The 17181-nt window shown below is 44.4% G+C and overlaps 2 protein-coding genes across 2 annotated transcripts in view; one reads left to right on the top strand and one right to left on the bottom strand.

The window, feature by feature from the left end:
* Positions 1–8847, top strand: part of ANKRD45 (ankyrin repeat domain 45) — a 34348-nt gene extending 25501 nt beyond the window's left edge. The window contains exon 6 of the mRNA XM_066624998.1: positions 7853–8847. Within this exon, the coding sequence (XP_066481095.1) occupies positions 7853–7887 (35 nt within the window). The 3' untranslated portion in view covers positions 7888–8847. The remainder of the gene's footprint in view (positions 1–7852) is intronic.
* PRDX6 (peroxiredoxin 6) lies at positions 375–16344 on the bottom strand. Its single transcript, XM_066624999.1, has 5 exons — positions 16151–16344; positions 10636–10792; positions 6703–6849; positions 3795–3941; positions 375–1229 (listed from the first exon to the last, which is right to left on the bottom strand). Exons 1-5 carry the CDS (start codon positions 16240–16242, stop codon positions 1098–1100), a joined length of 675 nt encoding a protein of 224 aa, XP_066481096.1. The 5' UTR covers positions 16243–16344; the 3' UTR covers positions 375–1097.
* Positions 16345–17181: the final 837 nt, after the last annotated feature.

The raw sequence follows: 17181 nt of genomic DNA, 5'->3' as shown, positions 1-17181 counted from the left end.
AAGAGAAACCATAGCACTGCTGAGCTGTTCCTGTGCACTCTGCACACTCCCTGTAAAAATTACAGGGAACACAAAGCAGTGTTTCACCCAACATAATTTACCAGCAAAAGGAAGGCCTGGCAGAATACAAGGTTGTGGTTTCTAAGGTGGAGGAACAGCATTTATATTTTCTGGATTCCACAGAAACCTCTGCAGTCGGATTGTTTCCATCCAGTATTTTGTCATTACTATTTTGGCATACAGAGGGTATCACAATTCTTTGGTATTTCTACTCTGAACTCTATTCTAGCCAATTGTATGATGTACCCAAATTGTATTTGAAATGCATGATTTTACATGTTTACATATGAGTGAACAGCAGACACAATCCCAGGTGTGATAAAGGCTAGTTTTATTATCGGACTAAAAGAAGGCAAAACAAAAGCAGTTGAGAATTTTTTTTTGTAAAGCCATGAGTCTTAATGTCCTGCATACAGAACAGAATTAGGCTTTTGATTAGTACAGAAGATTATGTTATTTGCATTAAAAGGCACATGGCTGCTTGTAGCAATCCACTCATTTTTTTTTTTTTTTTTGAGGGGTTATGCTCAAAAGCTGACTACATTATCTTTGGAGCCTTTAGATCATAATACATGGTTATATGCATAGAAGTTTATTTTGAGATTAACTGCCTTTGTTCAATCATGAACATTTAGCAGCACAAAATATTGTTCACCCATTTATTAAAAAAACACTGTCCACTGTAGAAGAGTTCATATCTAAAAAATGTGTACAGAAGTGGCCGGTGAATAGAAAATTGATTATTCATTTAGAGTAAATTAATTCCAACATTGGTTCAGTGTCATAGACTTGGCTGCAAGCAGAGATCCAAAACAGCTGACCAATTGAAAAAAAAATCTATGCTATGGCTAGCTGAATAACCCAGATCAAAGTCTTTCAGCCACTGTGTTCAGAAGAGAGGAACCAAGGAGAATGATTAGCTATTGACCTTCACAACAACTTCTTCAAACATACTTTCCCATAAAACAGATTAACACCATGTTTTACAAAGCCCCAATCAACTATGTTTTAGTTTGCTCACTCTTTCTTCACAGTTCCTATTGAGGATGAGGGGTGTAGCGAAGGTATTTCTTCCCTGATGGGAGTTCTTTGGTGCAAACTCCACCTGGAAACAGCTTTTCGGCCTCTTCATTTGGTAGGCTTGGAATTACCATGACCTGGTCTCCAGGCTCAAGAGGAAAGGAAGAGGGGGAAGCATTTGGTAAGAGTCAAGTGGCTCTAGACACACAGAACTTTAATTCTTCAATTCTTATCTGTTAGACTAGGATGTCTAAAACCTTCACTCCATTAACGCAGGAAATATTCGCAAAAACACACTATCATCCTCCAGAACAATGGTTCTCAAACTTTGAGGGAGCTTTACTCCCTCAGTAAGTACATGCAGGGGGAGGGGCTAGGGCAGCGACGCAATCCCCAGGATCATGTCGCTAAGGTGGGGGGGTCCTTTCACTTACATTCAAGTAGGTAGGGCTGCTGCAGGGGGTGCAGGGAGCCCTGCACAGCCCTCCGCAACGCTCCCCGAGGCTTGGAACAGTCAGTAAAAGTGGACGCAAAGCATTTCCTGCAAAACGGAAATGCTTTGCGCCCACTGTTACTAAAGATTCCAAGCCTCAGGGAGTGCTGCAGAGGGCTTCACAGGGCTCCCCACACCTCCTGCACTTGAATGTAAGTGAAAGCACCCCCATAAAGATGCTATCCTCTGCCTCTCCCCTTCCCCCACCCCTTAAAGGGACAGGGAACTTTTTGAGAACCACTGATCCAGAACATAAGCTATTCCTAAAGTTGTAATTATTATGGAAGCCTCTCCATCCAGAACATTTCATATGCTGTAGATCCATGGTTCCCAAACTGGTGGGCTGCGACCCATTAGCCAGAGAAGCACTTGTCCCTGTCCCTTTAAGGGATGGGGATAAGGCAGCAATGCAATCCTACCTCTGCAGCAGCACGATCCTGGGGATCGAATTGCTGACATAATCCCTGCGGACATTTACAGTGCTCCCTTGTAGAAGTTTGGGGAGCACTGCTATAGATAGATACCTAGTCAATGATTAAGGCTGCACAGATACAAACTAGATTTATGGCCCAATCCTATCCAATTTCCCAGTGCTGGTGCTGCTGTGCCAGTGGGGCGTGTGCTGCATCCTGTGGTGGGGAGGCAGTCACAGGCAGTTTACCATGGGGAGCCCTCCTCAAGGTAAAGAAACATTTGTTCCCTTACCTCGGGGCTGCATTGTGGCTGCACCGGTTCTGGAAAGTTGGATAGGATTGAGGCACCTAGAAATCCATCCCCCTACTTTCACCAATAAAGGTAAAGGACCTGTTCAATATTGTCTCTCTACAAGCACAAATAAAAATCTTTACATTTCAGAGTCCAAACTCAGGAACTGATCAAATGAATGTTCAAACATCCATTTGAATTGCTATTTTAACGTTACATAACGATTTTCTTTTTCTAAAAGTAGGAAATTTGTTCTGGGACAGTAACAGGGTAGTGGAACATGACTCAGGAACTATAAGAGCAACATCCTTAAGCTGGGAACAAAAAGCTCATGTATTCCCATTAAAGAGCTATGCCTGGATGGCCCATTTGATGTTGCAGCTTTCAGAGACATGACTGCATATTTTAAACTTTAATCTTCTCAGCAACTTACAGCACAATCCTATGCAGGTATATTCAGAAGTCCTGATGTATTCATTGGGGACTGATAGGTTCTGTATCTGTATTCATTCAAAGTGTGTGTAGGATTGCATCCTTATTTAGGTTGATACAAATAGTTTCAATGGGGTCCCAGAAGAAACTGCTTTGGCTAACTGCATAAAAGTCACAAGATTGTGCAACTATCTCCTTGCCTTCTCTTGGGTAGTTCATCCTATTTGTTTTGTATGTTCCCTCCCCTTTTCAGAAAGCAGAAGCTGCATTTAGAGACTCCCACAAAATGGGCAGCCCAATCCTAATCTGCGCTGAATAGGCCAACTGGCACTGAATCTAGCACAGGGTAGGAGGTGACTGCTGCACAACAGAGTAAGGAGATTTAATTTCCCTTACTCCATGTTGCACAGCCACCACCCCAATGGTACTACTCTGATCTGCACTTTTCGCTGGCGCAAATCCAAGCAGCCCGGTGCAATGCTGGGCCGCTTGGGAGGAGTGTTATGATCTGGCCTAAGTGCCGGAGGCTGGTCCCACCACCCCTGGGTGCAGTCCACCCACCAGCCTGCCTACCCCCAAAAAACACTCCCATTTGGCTTCCCCTGCCCTTCACCCACTCTCCCCAAACCCTGCTCCGGCTTCCCTAGACCATTGTGAACTTATACCTGGCTGGCAGGAATCTGGCGCAGAGAGGCCAGCATATGCCCTCGTGCCAGCCTTCCTGACTACTGAAGTGGTGTGAATGTGTTTTACGGTATATTTGTGACACCCAGAAGTCAATGAAAGTCCTTTGAGCTGGCTAAGATTGACCTCTGAGGGCTCAATCCTAACCCCTTATGTCATAGCGGTGCCAATGGGACATGTGCTGCATCCTGCAGTTGAATGTCACTCACAGAGGCCTCCTCACAGTAAGGGAATGTTTGTTCCCTTACCTCAGAGCTGCATTGCCCTTATGTCAGTGCTGGAAATCACTGACATAAGGGGTTAAGATTGCGCCCTGAGGAACATACTGCCTTTTGACAACTTTTGTTCAACTTGCACAAACCAAAGAATTAGACAGGCTTAATGACAAATAGATAGCTACCTTCCAGTCAACTGGAGTGGCAACCTTCTTAGCAGCTGTTAGCTGAAGGGAATCAATTACCCGCAGAATTTCATCGAAGTTTCTGCCAGTGGTTGCTGGGTAGAGGATGGAGAGTTTCAGTTTCTTATCTGGGCCAAACACGAACACCTAAAAAAACAAAGCCAAAGAATGAGAACCTAAACATCTGTTTTCAGCTCCACTCTTTCTCTGTTAATCCCTCTTTAGAATTATAGTTCTCTCCATGATAATAAACAAATGCATCTGGGGCACTTTTTAAAGTGGAAATTAGTAGAAACTCTTCTGTTTAGACTTTCAATTTAGTTTTGTTCCTATAATCCAGGGCTTTTCAAACTGGGGCGTCGTGATGCCCCAGCCAAAGGGCCCTGGCCTTTTTCCCCTTAAGGGGCTGCAGGAACTGGCATGTACTCACCAGTCCATGCAGCAGCCTCCCTGGGGTACGGGGAGCCCTGTGTAAGTGTCTGCAGGGCTCCCCGAAGCTTAAAAAGTTAAAGCGAAGCGATTGTGCTCCACTTCCGGTTTTGCGGAAGTAATTGCTGTGCTTTTACTTTTTAAGCTTCAGGGAGCTCTGAAGAAGGTAGTGCAGGGCTCCCTGCACCCCTGGAAGTCTGCTGCAGGGACTAGTAAGTAAATGCCAGTCCCTGCAGCCCCCTTAATGACGCAATCCTGGGGATTGTGTCGCTGCCTGCCCCCTCCCCTGTAAGGACTTACTGCAGTCCTCAAATTCTCTGTGAGTTTGAGAATCGCAGCCTTATTGTTTTTATCTTGTTTGTAAATCATGTCTTTAATCATTGTTGTAAGCCACCTTGGGTCCGTTCGAGGAGTAAGTAAGTAAATAATCCTTTGCCTTACATCTGCAGCCCTAACTTAGCAAAGCGAAGTCTATTTCTTTAGCTGTTAGCATCAGAAGCATTTCTGATGGACGTTATTTATTTTATTCAATGTACTTACATACTGCTTTTAAACAAAGAATTCTCAAAGTGGTTTACAAAAAGAAAGAAAAGAAATGAGACTGTTCTGTGTCCCAAATGCTTCCCACAAAGGATACTCATCTAAAAGGCAGGGAAAACCTCACAGAAATGCTTCATGTGTATGTTTGCGTCACGTATATTTCAGTGCGATTTGGCAGAAGTCTTAGCAGATTGTGCTTCTGAGTGCCCACAAGACATAACAGAGGGCAAGATTAGCAGATCAGAGATGAGAAATATCATTTTGTTACAACTGATTTCTGTTCCCCAAACCACTTGTTATTGCTATAAAAACAATCTCCAAACTCAAGACTGCTGCACACTGAAAAATAAATTCCCTAGCATGAATGGAGCTTACCATTTTGCAGAACAGCCTGATTTCTTAAGAACATAAGAAGAGCCCCATTGGATCAGGCCACAATCCCATCTAGTCAGCTTCCTGTATATCACAGTGGCCCACCAGATGCCTCAGGGAGCACATAAGACACCAAGAGACCTGTGTCCTGTTGCCACTCCCTTGCATCTGGCATTCTGAGATAGACTACTTCTGAAACCAGGAGGTTGCACATACCGATCATAGCTTGTAACCTATCATGGACTTTGTTGCCAATCTCACTAGAATTTCATGCTGGGCAACTGCATCTGCCCAGAAATCTGGGTACAGAGCCTGTTGGGGTGATGGACAGCAGAAGTGGCTGCCTGGTGTGAAGTTCTGGGGAGATTGACAACAAACATATCAGACTGCCCCACGGAATGATAAACTCCGTTCATGTGGGGGGAGGCTGTGCTTGGGTGCCGGATCTGGCCTACAGGCCAGGGTTTGGTGTCCAGTGAGCTACAAGAAAGTTCAGCTGTTATGGGCTTGAGCTTGAAACCTCAGCTCCACCAATTTCTCGTATAATCTGCTTTGTAGCATACTGATACCAGGAAAAGTTACTTCACCTAATTTTTACATTTGTATCCTGCCCCATCCCTAAAACTCTAGGCACATTACAATAGTTTCATATTCATGCAGGCAACAACCCCACAATGTAGGTTGCTTATGTTCATTTTATGTGCAAGGAATGGAGACATACTGTCATTCCAGAGGGCAAACCAGAAGGCAATGCTGAAACTGGTGTTTGAAATCAACAGTGCAATCCTATCTTGTGCTGGAAGAGGCAGGCCAGGAGGCCTGCACTGTATCCAGTGCAAGACTGGGGCCTGAAGTGGCTCAGCCAGAGGCAAGGGGAAACTCTTCCTCTTCCCCTTGAGTAAGCCACCATAGCCCCCAATGTGTCTCCTCGAACTTGCGCTACCTCTGGAGGTGTTATAAGTCAGAGGAGAGCGGCTTGGAGCTGCTCCACACTACTCAGGGAATGGGGTTCGGATCTGGCATAATAGCTGGGTTCCAGCCCTGCCTCCCGCTCCCTGCCTGCTCCTGGGATCGAGCTCCGCCTACTCCAGAACACCACCCTCCCCACCCCAGACCTCTGTGTTGGCTGAGTTCAGCCAACGCAACCCTCCTTTCCTAAGTTGGTGCAGAGGCCGGGTGCGGCCACTGTGGGCCGGTGCGCATCCCTGCACCAGCCCAAAGGACTCCTGAGGAGATGCAACATGCTTTACAGCATGTTTGTGACCCTCCTGGGTCTAACCCTAGGTTAAGATTGCGCCCCAAGTCACCTAAATCTAAAGTAGACAGACATACCATCCTCTGTCAGCTAGTGCACTAGTTTTCCTTGACAAGAGACTACTTTGTATGGAATATCAAGCAGGAGGGTTTAGATCCTGAGTCATCTACAGTTACTACAGGTGATGTCTAATTGTATCTAAATAATAATGACTATTGAGAGAATAAAAAAATCTAATAATTCAGTAAGTCCCAACAACTGAGAAGAATACAAGCTCCAAGGATGCAATGTAGAAAGACATTCAATACTTACAACACGAGCAGTCAAAGGTATGCCATCTTTGTCTCTTTCATCTGGATCCAACATGCCCAGCTGGACTGCAAGCTCTCGCTTTGAGTCAGCAATAATTGGAAAGGGCAACTTCTCTGTGGCCTCATCTCCATTATAGGCATTGATGTCCTATAGAATGGGGAAATGAGCGTCACCCACATTCTAATTACACAGTTAGTGCCAAGTCACAAGCAGGTTACCACAGGTCTTAATGTCATTTATGGTCCGAACAACTGAAAAAGTCAAGATCTGCTGTCTCTGGAAGTCGCTTTAACCTAGTATTTCTCAAAGAGTCCCCCTAGACCACTTCAGGTACTCTACAAGCACACCATGTGGCCAGTATCTGTTCAGTGCTGCATCATTCTGTGTATGCACTGGCACTCTGGGACTCCCCAAAACTCTGTACATGCCCAAGTGGGGCTCCCAAAGACTCCGTTTAGGAGCATAAAGGGCTTTCGAGGTTGAAACGTTTGACAATAGCTGAACCCATGCTCAAAGCCAACAAATGGCAAGCATTGCAAGATAGTTCTAATTAAAAATAGGTATTTAATACCTTGCTTGCTTTTGAGCAAGGGTTCCCCAGAAGTTCATCAGTAATAGCAAACAACTCTCTTTGAAAAGACAGTTTACCCACCACTACCAATCTTTCCTTGCAACATGCAACTACTAGATGGTGATCTAGGGCATTCTCAGTTAACACAAAGCAATACTGAATGCCACAGTAAGTCTGGTCTGAACCCAGTATGAATCAAGCATGCTCCATAGAATGCCCCATCATGGCCCTGTTCCACCCACCTCTTTCCTATTCCACCCTCTCCCTGTCCCGTTCCACCCCCTGCACAGGTTTGCCTGCTCCAGCAGGTCTTCATGGATCTGCCGACATGGGAAGGCCTGCCTGGCCCCAGCCTGCCTGGCCGTGGGAAGGCCAGGGCCTTCTTGTCAGCATTCCAGCAGCTAGTGCTGCTGGAGCATGCTTTACAGCTGTTTTGCAGCAGCCAGCGCTGGTGGAACATGCATTCCACTGGCAGGGTAGACTAATAAAATTGAGCTGTTAGTCAAGGAATGCACCTTTGTCTACACAGACAGACTAGCCTTTCAGCTCAGCTGACTAAATATTTCATGGTTCTCACAGGTGGACAAGATTCGATGGTCAGCAAGAAAATCTAAATTCTTTTGGACAAGTAGAACTTCAGACTACAAGAAGATTTACAGATAACATGATTAACGGTCTGGTTCAAACAAACAGTAAGGAGATGTTTTCAGAAGGAAGCTGCTACTTGTCGACTGGATTGTGGAAAATTCTTTAAAGGGGCTTGAATGCTGTAGTATGATATTTAGCGTTGCAGAAACATTTACAAATTCTACAGACAGATGCTACAGCCTCTTCTCAAATAAGCTATCCTCACAGGTAATCACAAGCAGAGTTTGTTCACCTACTGAATATTACTGCACTAAGCAACTATCCATGTCATATGGAACACATCTGAATGGTAGGGCTAGGGATGGAAAGGTAGGGCAGTAGCAAAGAAAGGAAGCACAGGGGTTTTGGAGAAGAGTGTGACTGAGGGAGTGGTTAAACAGGAAAACCTTAGAAACATAAGGCTCTATTCTTAGGGCCCATCCAGGTATCTGACAATTTGTACTTCACACAGAAACTAAAAGTTTTTCTTGTTGTCTTTTTACACAGAAGAGTGGTAGATTTCTTAAATTATAACATATTTTTAGTTCAATATTTCTCATGAGGTATATAATAACTTTCCTGTACACATTAGTGATTTATATCTTAGCTGATATAGATTTATAGGCAGGTATTGCTGAAGAGAGCAAAGTCCATCTTATAAGCACTTTATGCCTATGAAACCCGATTCAAATCTGAATGTCTGCCTACAAAAATAATTTATCTAGAACCAGATCTAAGTTTTAAATAATCTGAAACATGGATTTTTCCAGTTTCCATAACTAGCATTATTTCATTCAACACAGACTGCATCTTGAAGCATTAAAACTTGAATAATTCTGTTCAGCTAATCAACATGTCTAATCTAGAGATAACCAACTTTTATTTACCTGTCTTTTTCAGGAAGAAAATGTGACTTAATTTTTATTTATATATTGTTTTTTCCAATTAAAAAGTACATGACAAATTTTCAAAGCATGTTTATGTGCTCTAGTGAAATGATGGCTTTTTATTTTACTATCTGAAAACGCAAGTAAACAACATTTAAAAATTTGTAAATAAGGGCTCAGGTAATGCAATATCTTTACTAGGAAAAAGTAAAGTCACAAAGTAATGAAGCAAACTTTCAAAATCCAGCTCTCTCATTACTTTGGCTCTTTCACTCATCTGAGTACTTGTACTGGTATTATGCAACTATTGCTTTTGAACTGTTTCCCTAACAGTCCAACAGGGCTGCCTGCATTTTTCTGTAAACAAAAATTAGCTCTCCGCCTCTGAAGAAGCACTTATCCCCCAATTTTTAAAAGGCATGCTGAAGTGCACTGCAGTTATTGGTCTAATTATGCAACTTAAGCTATTACTGCCCAGAATCCAAGGAAAAAAAGGACAGACAGTACTGTTCCAGACAGTAACAAAGATGTTTTCAGTTGGAACAAACATTTTGCATTTGCTTTATATTGAGTTCACAATCTCAAGCAGAGAAAGCACCAAGCAAAGCTCTGGAAGAAGTCTTGGGCAAAATGGTCTTTTCTCCCCTATCATGAGCACTGAAACACCCCACCACATAATATGATCCAGAAAAAAACCAGGGTAGTCATTTGCATTCCAGATATTCTTGCCTTCCATTGTGCTCTCACATAACTAGCTGGCTTGACAGACTGAAACAGCAACAGCATTTAGAAAAACATATTGGACAATTTGGCAAGAGACACTTCCTTTACTTCCCAGCACACTGGTCCCAAATCATAATTCTTTCACCCATCACAAATTAGGGGAATTTCTTATAACAAAATGGGAAGTGATTTCCTCACCTCAAAGTCATTTCATGCTTTAAAGCTGTTTGTAACAAAGTCACATTATTACTACTTCCAATATCCAAAATGAGCAACCAACTTGCAAATACAAATTAATGTGCAGCACAATCCTATACTGCACTGGAACAGGCAGGCCAGGAGACCTGCACTGTATCCAACATAAGATAGGGCCCCCAAGTGGCTCAGCCAGAGGTAAGGGACAACTGCCCCTTACCCCCAGGTAAGCCACCAAAGCCCTGAGTTTTCACTTCCAGAAGCTTCCCTAGGCCTTATAACGGCCTGAAACATCACTTCTGGTTTCCCCCTGAAAACTGAAGTTACTTTCTAAGGCAGGGGTGTAGGACATAAGGCCCGGGGGCCGGATGTGGCCCATGGAAGCTTTTTATCCAGCCCTCAGGCTCTCAGCTGCTGAACAGTGCTGAGGTGTTATTGCTGGAAGGGCAGCCGATGTGAAAATTGGACTCTCCCATAACTTGAAATATAATCAAGATTTGTGTTTTTTTTCTTCTGTCATTTGCAGCTAATGAGTTCCTAAGTGAGAAAAAGTGTTTATTTTTGGTTATGACCTGTTAAATGGCATCACTTCCTGCCTAATGACATAACTTCCAGCCCTCAGCAGGGATCATGAATGGTATTTGGCCCTCTATTTGAAATGAGTTTGACACCCCTGTTCTAAAGCCTCCCCAGCCCTCAGAACATCCTCCGGAAGTGACGAGTTCACAGCTCCCATAGTCTCCAGAGGACTAGAGCGCCCTGAGACCTAAGATTTCATCATAAGTGGATTTTATTATCTGCAGAGGACCCTGGAAAATAACCCCGGTATATAATGTGAAATGCCCTGTACGTATATTCCAACTGCTAAAGAAATGTATGGTCTAGTAATTTAATTCATTTCACTGTTGCTCTTATTTCACTGTACAATACCTTGCACCAAGCAAGATGGTCATTGACATCATCGATAGAGAGGGCTATCATTTTAACATTACGTTTGGCAAACTCTGGTGCCAGCTTTGCTGCTCGACCAAGCTCTGTTGTGCAAACTGGAGTAAAGTCTCGTGGATGAGAGAAGAGGATTCCCCATCTGAAAGAAAAATAAGCAAGCAGTAGATAGTGATGAGAAGGTAGCACTGAAACCTAGTAGTCTATAGGCATTTAAATTTTTCTATTAATGAATCAGACTAAACATCTAAAGTATCTTTTGAGATTAAATGAAAAGTTAAAGCTGTCTTCCTTTACCTTTTGTCCTCTTTTAGTTATCTGCTTTGGCATTTATCTCCCTTAAGCCACACCTCAGTTTTATTTTCCCTTATCTACAACTCTTCATTGACCTTAACTGAAATATCACACAATGTCAAAAAAAGAAATTGATCTCATAATGCCTATTGCACACACCCTTCACCCCTGACAACCAGTCTTCCTGGATTTCGGTTTTTGAAGGCATCACATATACCATACAAGATGAAACCATCCACAACAGTACAGATCCTCCCATTGCCCTTTGAGAAAGTTCCTGTTTAGCAACATTTCATGAGCCACTGGTTCTAATCCCAATGTGTAAAGTAGGCTCAATTTCAATACTATTTTGATTTGGTCCTGAAATACCAGCTGTACTTTTCGGGTTCTCCTAATGATTTCTTTCTTTAAAGCACAGATATCCTGACAACTGAGTACATGAAAGGCTCAGACACAGAATGGAGGAAGTTGCACCTGCTGAGTAAGTGTGACATGTAAGCTTTGGGAGAAGAATTGCAAGTTCCCATTGAGTAAGAGTAGAATGAGCTTTGAAAGTAGTTATAACCTAATTATACATGGATTTTTCACCCATGGTTTTATCTCAACTGTGGTAAGAAGGGCCCTTTAAATTAAAGGAAAAACATCCTTTAACAATGTCCTCACTTATCAGAAGCAGGCAATCAGCAGGCAAAAAATGTCATGCAGCAGCAGACAATCAATTACTCGCTATCCCTCCAGGCCCTTAAAACAGCTTCACTCTGAGGCAAGTAATCCCTTCCACCTGAGCACATGAAAGATTGCAAAGTTACCTCCTCTATGCATTCTTTTTGCTGCCTTGAAGCCTTTCCTTTATGGAGTGCATTATAAAGGTATGTAAGGCTATTTTTAAACTGCTGAGCAAAGGGACATTGTTTTTTAAATGGATTTCCTTCAACATGGAATGGCCTGGAGTCTAAGGGAACCCCAGGGTGCAAGCACATGCATAGAGTGGCACAGCTAGTGGCACTGCAGATGGCAGCCACTTATGATGTGCTCCTGGAGCTCCTGAAGAGGTCTCAGGGAGTCCTAGAACTCCTAGGAGCACATTTTGAGAAACATTGTCCTCTTGGTTTCAAGGTTCATTTTACAAGCGCCTTTTGTAAGGGTTGTTTTCATATTCCTGCTCTGGCAGATGTGTTAGACTTTTACCACAGAACATAACATACCCCAACCAAAAAATGAATTACTGCATATGGCATATTTGCAATTCTTCTCAAGTCCTCATTGGTTTATTAAGGCTTCCACATCTCTAATCAAGTGTAACATTTTTTTGTCCTGCAGTCTTAGCCCAAACCAGTCCAGTACAACAACCCAATCCCTGGTCAGTCATAGCACACAAAGGGCCAAATCCTATCCAACTTTCCAGCCATGGTGTAGCTGTGCCAATGGGGTGTGCGCTGGATCCTGTGGTAGGAGGGTAATTATGGAGGCCTCCACAAGATAAGGGAATGTTTGTTTCCTTCCCTCAGGGCTGCATTGCAGCTGTACTGGCACTAGAAAGTTGGATAGGATTTGGGCCCAAAGTCTTCACAAACTATGCCAAGCAATGGCAATCTCTCTTTTGCTCCTCTATCACAGCTTATATCAGCAGCTTGCCTTGTAAATGTATTTTAATACTTAACTATGGGGTTGTAGTGTTACTTATCAGTGATAAAGGAAATATTTAACAAACTGGATAGCACAAAAATGGACAAACAAGCCGAACAATGCAATTGCAAATAAGTTGGCATTTCTTTATCTTTTCAAATCATTTCAAGGAGTTGGATTGTTGTATGCAATGTGAAAGATCTGCATTTTAAGGATTTTTCTGATGAAACTTGAGCTATAAGGTCTAATTATTCCAAAATCTATTTATCATATTTGCTTCCTCCTCTGAAACTAAAAAACTTATAATTCAACCTTTGATACTTTCAGTGACTCACCCATTGTGACTCAGCAATTCTGAACCACAAAAAGGAAAAATAATCCATATAATTTTATTGGCTCCAATCAGAACAGCACTGCTCCCACCTGCATGCACGCACGCACGCACACACAGAGGAGGTTCCTGCATGCTGTCCTGACATGTTTTCTGTTGCCTTGAAGACACATTTTTACCTCCTCCCTTTACAAATTCAGTGTAGCAGATTGGACAGCACAACTGAACAAGGGGAACACAGCTGATAGGATCCATTTGAATTTAAACACTTGGTGCAAACAGTTTAAAAAAAACTGATCATTAATAAAGTTAAACTAGAGACCAGTTTGTGAAATTCTCAAAGCCTTCATAGCACATTTATGGAAGCAAAAAATGTCAGTAGTTTCATTAAAAAGTTAGATGAGACTGGTAACTGCTTTGTGAACTTTTTGTTGAAAAGCGGTATATAAATCCTGTTGTTGTTATTTCTTTCATAAATTTAATCTCGTACTTTGGTTGTGGGCCCTGGAATCAGAAATCTCCACCTAAGGCAGCAGCTACAGTATTTCTCCTTCCACCCCTTTTCCAAAGACATTAGAGACAGAGCTGAGAGGGATTTATTCCATAACACTCTCTTTCAGAAAGACTGAAAAGGTTATAAATAAAGTTTGGCTGCTTATTGTCATAAATAACCAAAAGTTATTTTGTTTTTAAGATTAGGACTAGAAAGTGCCCTCCGTGAGGAGACCCTCATGTCTCATTGGTTAGTAAGCCTGTGTGTCTGGAGGGTGGTCTTCAACTATAGTTTGGCTCAGGGCAGGTGTGCAAGTCATTTGGCACATTCAGGGCTCAAACCTATGCAGCGTGTGCTGGCTCACCACCTGTGTGCACTGTCGCAAATGTGCCGTAAGGCATGTTTGTGGCCCTTAGTGTTGGTGGAGCACCAGTGCTAGCCCAGAGCTGGACTAGCGCCAGTGGAGCACCAAAGCTCTGCTGCTTGATGGTAGTGCAGACCGCCAGGCAGTGAAGAGATAGGTGGGAGCATGGGAGGAGGCAGGGGGGAGGTGTTCCTGGGCGAGGGGAGGGAGGGTTGGGAGGAGGCATGCCGGGGGAGGGAGCAGGGAAGGAGGGAGGTAGGACCGGTGGAGCTTTGCTCCACAGGATCCAAAGCCTCTGTGTTGGGCCAGTTGCCTGACATGGAGGCTCGTAATTCTACCGATCCTTGGATCGACATAGAATTGAGTAGCCCCATTGTAGGGCTACTCACCTTACCCAGGGGAAAGAGACAAAAGTCCCTCTCTCCCAAGGAGGCAGTGGCGGCTGCTTGGGATGTGCTGGATGCAGTGGCAGCCATTTTTGGTGCTGCTGCAGCCCTGTGTGCTGGGCAGCTCAGGATTGGGCTGCCCCGTCCTCTACTTGACTCTGCTTCTAGTAAACAAGGTAGACAGCAAGATTCAATCTGAATATTATGATTTTCAACCATTATGTCGTGGCATATTGGTATGACAGCAAATTGTGCCAAAAGGGTTTGGAAGAGGGTCATATATTAGTATGGGGGATGTGAGCCCCCCCCCCCGGCTGTGCAGTGCGCAGCTTGACCTTGTCAATTGTCAAAAAACTTGTCAAAAAGTACCTTCTCAGTGTGTTGTGAGATGAAAAAGGTTGAAAATCACTGTTCTAGCTCAACAGGTCATAGACTGCCCGCAACATGCTTCTAAGCACCTTTCTTTAGAATACTGAATCTTAGCTTTCATCACAGAACAAGAGAGAAGAATTTTGAAAATAAGGAACAGGCAGGAGGGCTGTGTGTTTTTAAAAAAGCACTATAACTAGCAAGCAAGTTATTCTAGTATGAGCCCCATTTTATGTTGCCATGCATCTCATGCTCACTTTGTGATTTTAGGGAATGAAACCTGATAGTATGGAGCCCAAAACTTCAACTGTTGCAACAATTAACATACATCCATTTGATTCTAACAGTTACGGAGCGCTTCCCTGCTAAATCAGGTTCAAGATGGATTTATGTTTTAAATTTTGATTTTAATTACAAGAAAAAATATAATTAAGGGTGCAGTCCTAACCCACTTTCCAGCACTGTTGTAAGAGCAATGCAGCTCCGAGGAAAAGAAACAAACATTCCCTTACTTTGAGGAGGTCTCCATGAGTGCCACCCAACTGCAGGTTGACCCACATGTCCCATTGGCACAGCTATGCCAGTGCTGGAAGGTTGGTTAGGATTTGGACCTAAGAGAAAGAGTCACTTAGGGCGCAATCCTAACCCCTTATGTCAGTGCTTTCCAGCACTGACATAAGGGCAATGCAGCTCTGAGGTAAGGGAAGAAACATTCCCAACATGCAACCCAACATGCAGTTGGGTGAGTGACACCCAACTGCAGGATGCAGCACATGTCCCATTGGCACTGCTATGCCAGTGCTGGGTTAGGATTGTGCCCTTAGTCTAACATTCTGCCTGTCGAAATGAACAGGCACAGGCTTCTGGGAAGCCACAAGAAGGGCATGAAGGCAGCTGCCCTCCTCCATGGTTTGCTTTTAACCTGCTATTCAGGGATTTTGTTTGGTAGTCATGGGTAACAGCAATTCATAGTGATCATCACCATGCATTTGTCTAACTTCCTTAAAAGCCAGTGATCACCACCATCTCTTGTGGCAATGAAAGTTGTAAATGAAGTATATGTTACAGTACATGGACTTCCTTTTCTCCGTCCTGAACCAACCACCCATCAACTTCAATGAATGACACCAAGTCCCAATGTGTGGAGAGGCAGTTTCTCTATCCACATCATGTACAGGTTCAGAAACCCATCATTTCCCCGACATACAGCATCCAGCACACTCCTCGGAACGTTTAGAAGGAAATCCCACTGGTGGCCCAATCCCACCCAGTTTTCCAGTGCCAGTGGGGCACGGCCAGCATCCTGTGGTGGGGAGGCAGCCCCAGAGTAGGGGGACATACATCTGTTCCCTCACCTTGGGGCTGCACTGCTGGACAGGATTGGGCCGCAAGTTCAAGAGATTTGCTCCTCTGTAGGACCCGCAGGCTTCCAGCTGAAGCCCGTCGCCACTCCCTTTGCGTTCACTGGGGCTTCTCTGAACGGGTTTCCTCAGAGCCGAGAGCTTCCCCCGTTGCCCACAGAGAGCGTTCCAGCCCCGGGCCTTTCCTGCGACAGCCCCCGCAGGAGGCGAAGGGCTGGGAACTGCTCTTCCGCTCGGTCCTGAGGAGGCAGCCCAGGCGCCGCCGCTTCTACTCACGAGTTCCCCAAGAAGTCGTGGAAGCGGATAGGGCCGTGCGTGGTGTCCGCCTGGAAGTTGGGCGCTTCGTCCCCCAGCAGCAGGCCCGGCATGGTCGCGGCACGCGCAGAGAGCCGAGCCGAGGCGAGTCCGCTGCGCTGCGCTCGCACCACACGACCTCGAGGCCAACGGAAAGCTCCGGGTGGCGCAGCGCGGGGGCGGAGCCCGGAGGAGGAGCGGACGCAGAAGGCCGCACTCCAGTCCCAGGGCGCTTGGCGGGGAAGAGGAGGCCTCGCGCCCCGAGCCAGGGGCTGCTTGGTTCGGAAGGAGGTCCCGTGGCCCTGCCCCGCTCAGCGTGGCGGGGGAGCTGCAAAGCCCGATTTCGCTTTGTCCTGAGACAGAAAGAAGGCCCTGCGCACTGGACTGTACTGCATTTCACACACACACACACACACACACACACACACAAAATATATAGTATATATACATGCTAGTGTGTGTGTGCATATACATACATATGTATACATACATATAGTGTGTATTGTATACGTTATATATACATACATACTATGCATATACTATACACTGCATATACATGTGTCTATAGACATATATGTGTGTGTGTACACTCTGTACCCTGAATCTACATAGTATAGTATATATACTATACATATATGTAGTATACATACTATATATACATACATACTATGCATATACTATACACTGCATATACATGTGTCTATATGTATACATAGACATATGCGTGTGTGTATGTGTATACACTGTACCCTGAATCTACATAGTATAGTATATATACTAAATACATATATATATCAAGGGGAACATCAAGGGGATGTATGATGGTATCAAGCAGGCCCTAGGTCCAACACAGAAGAAAATTGCCCCTCTGAAGTCTGCCGCAGGCGAGGTCATCCAGGATCGGGCGCAGCAGATGGAACACTGGGTGCAGCACTACTCTGAGCTATATTCCAGAGAAAATGTAGTCACCGAAGAAGCGCTGAACAACATTGAGTGCCTGCCTGTGCTGGAGG

Source organism: Tiliqua scincoides, chromosome 4 (genome assembly GCF_035046505.1).
Source record: "Tiliqua scincoides isolate rTilSci1 chromosome 4, rTilSci1.hap2, whole genome shotgun sequence".
NCBI lineage: Eukaryota > Metazoa > Chordata > Lepidosauria > Squamata > Scincidae > Tiliqua > Tiliqua scincoides.
This window is presented reverse-complemented; position numbering and strand designations above follow the sequence as displayed.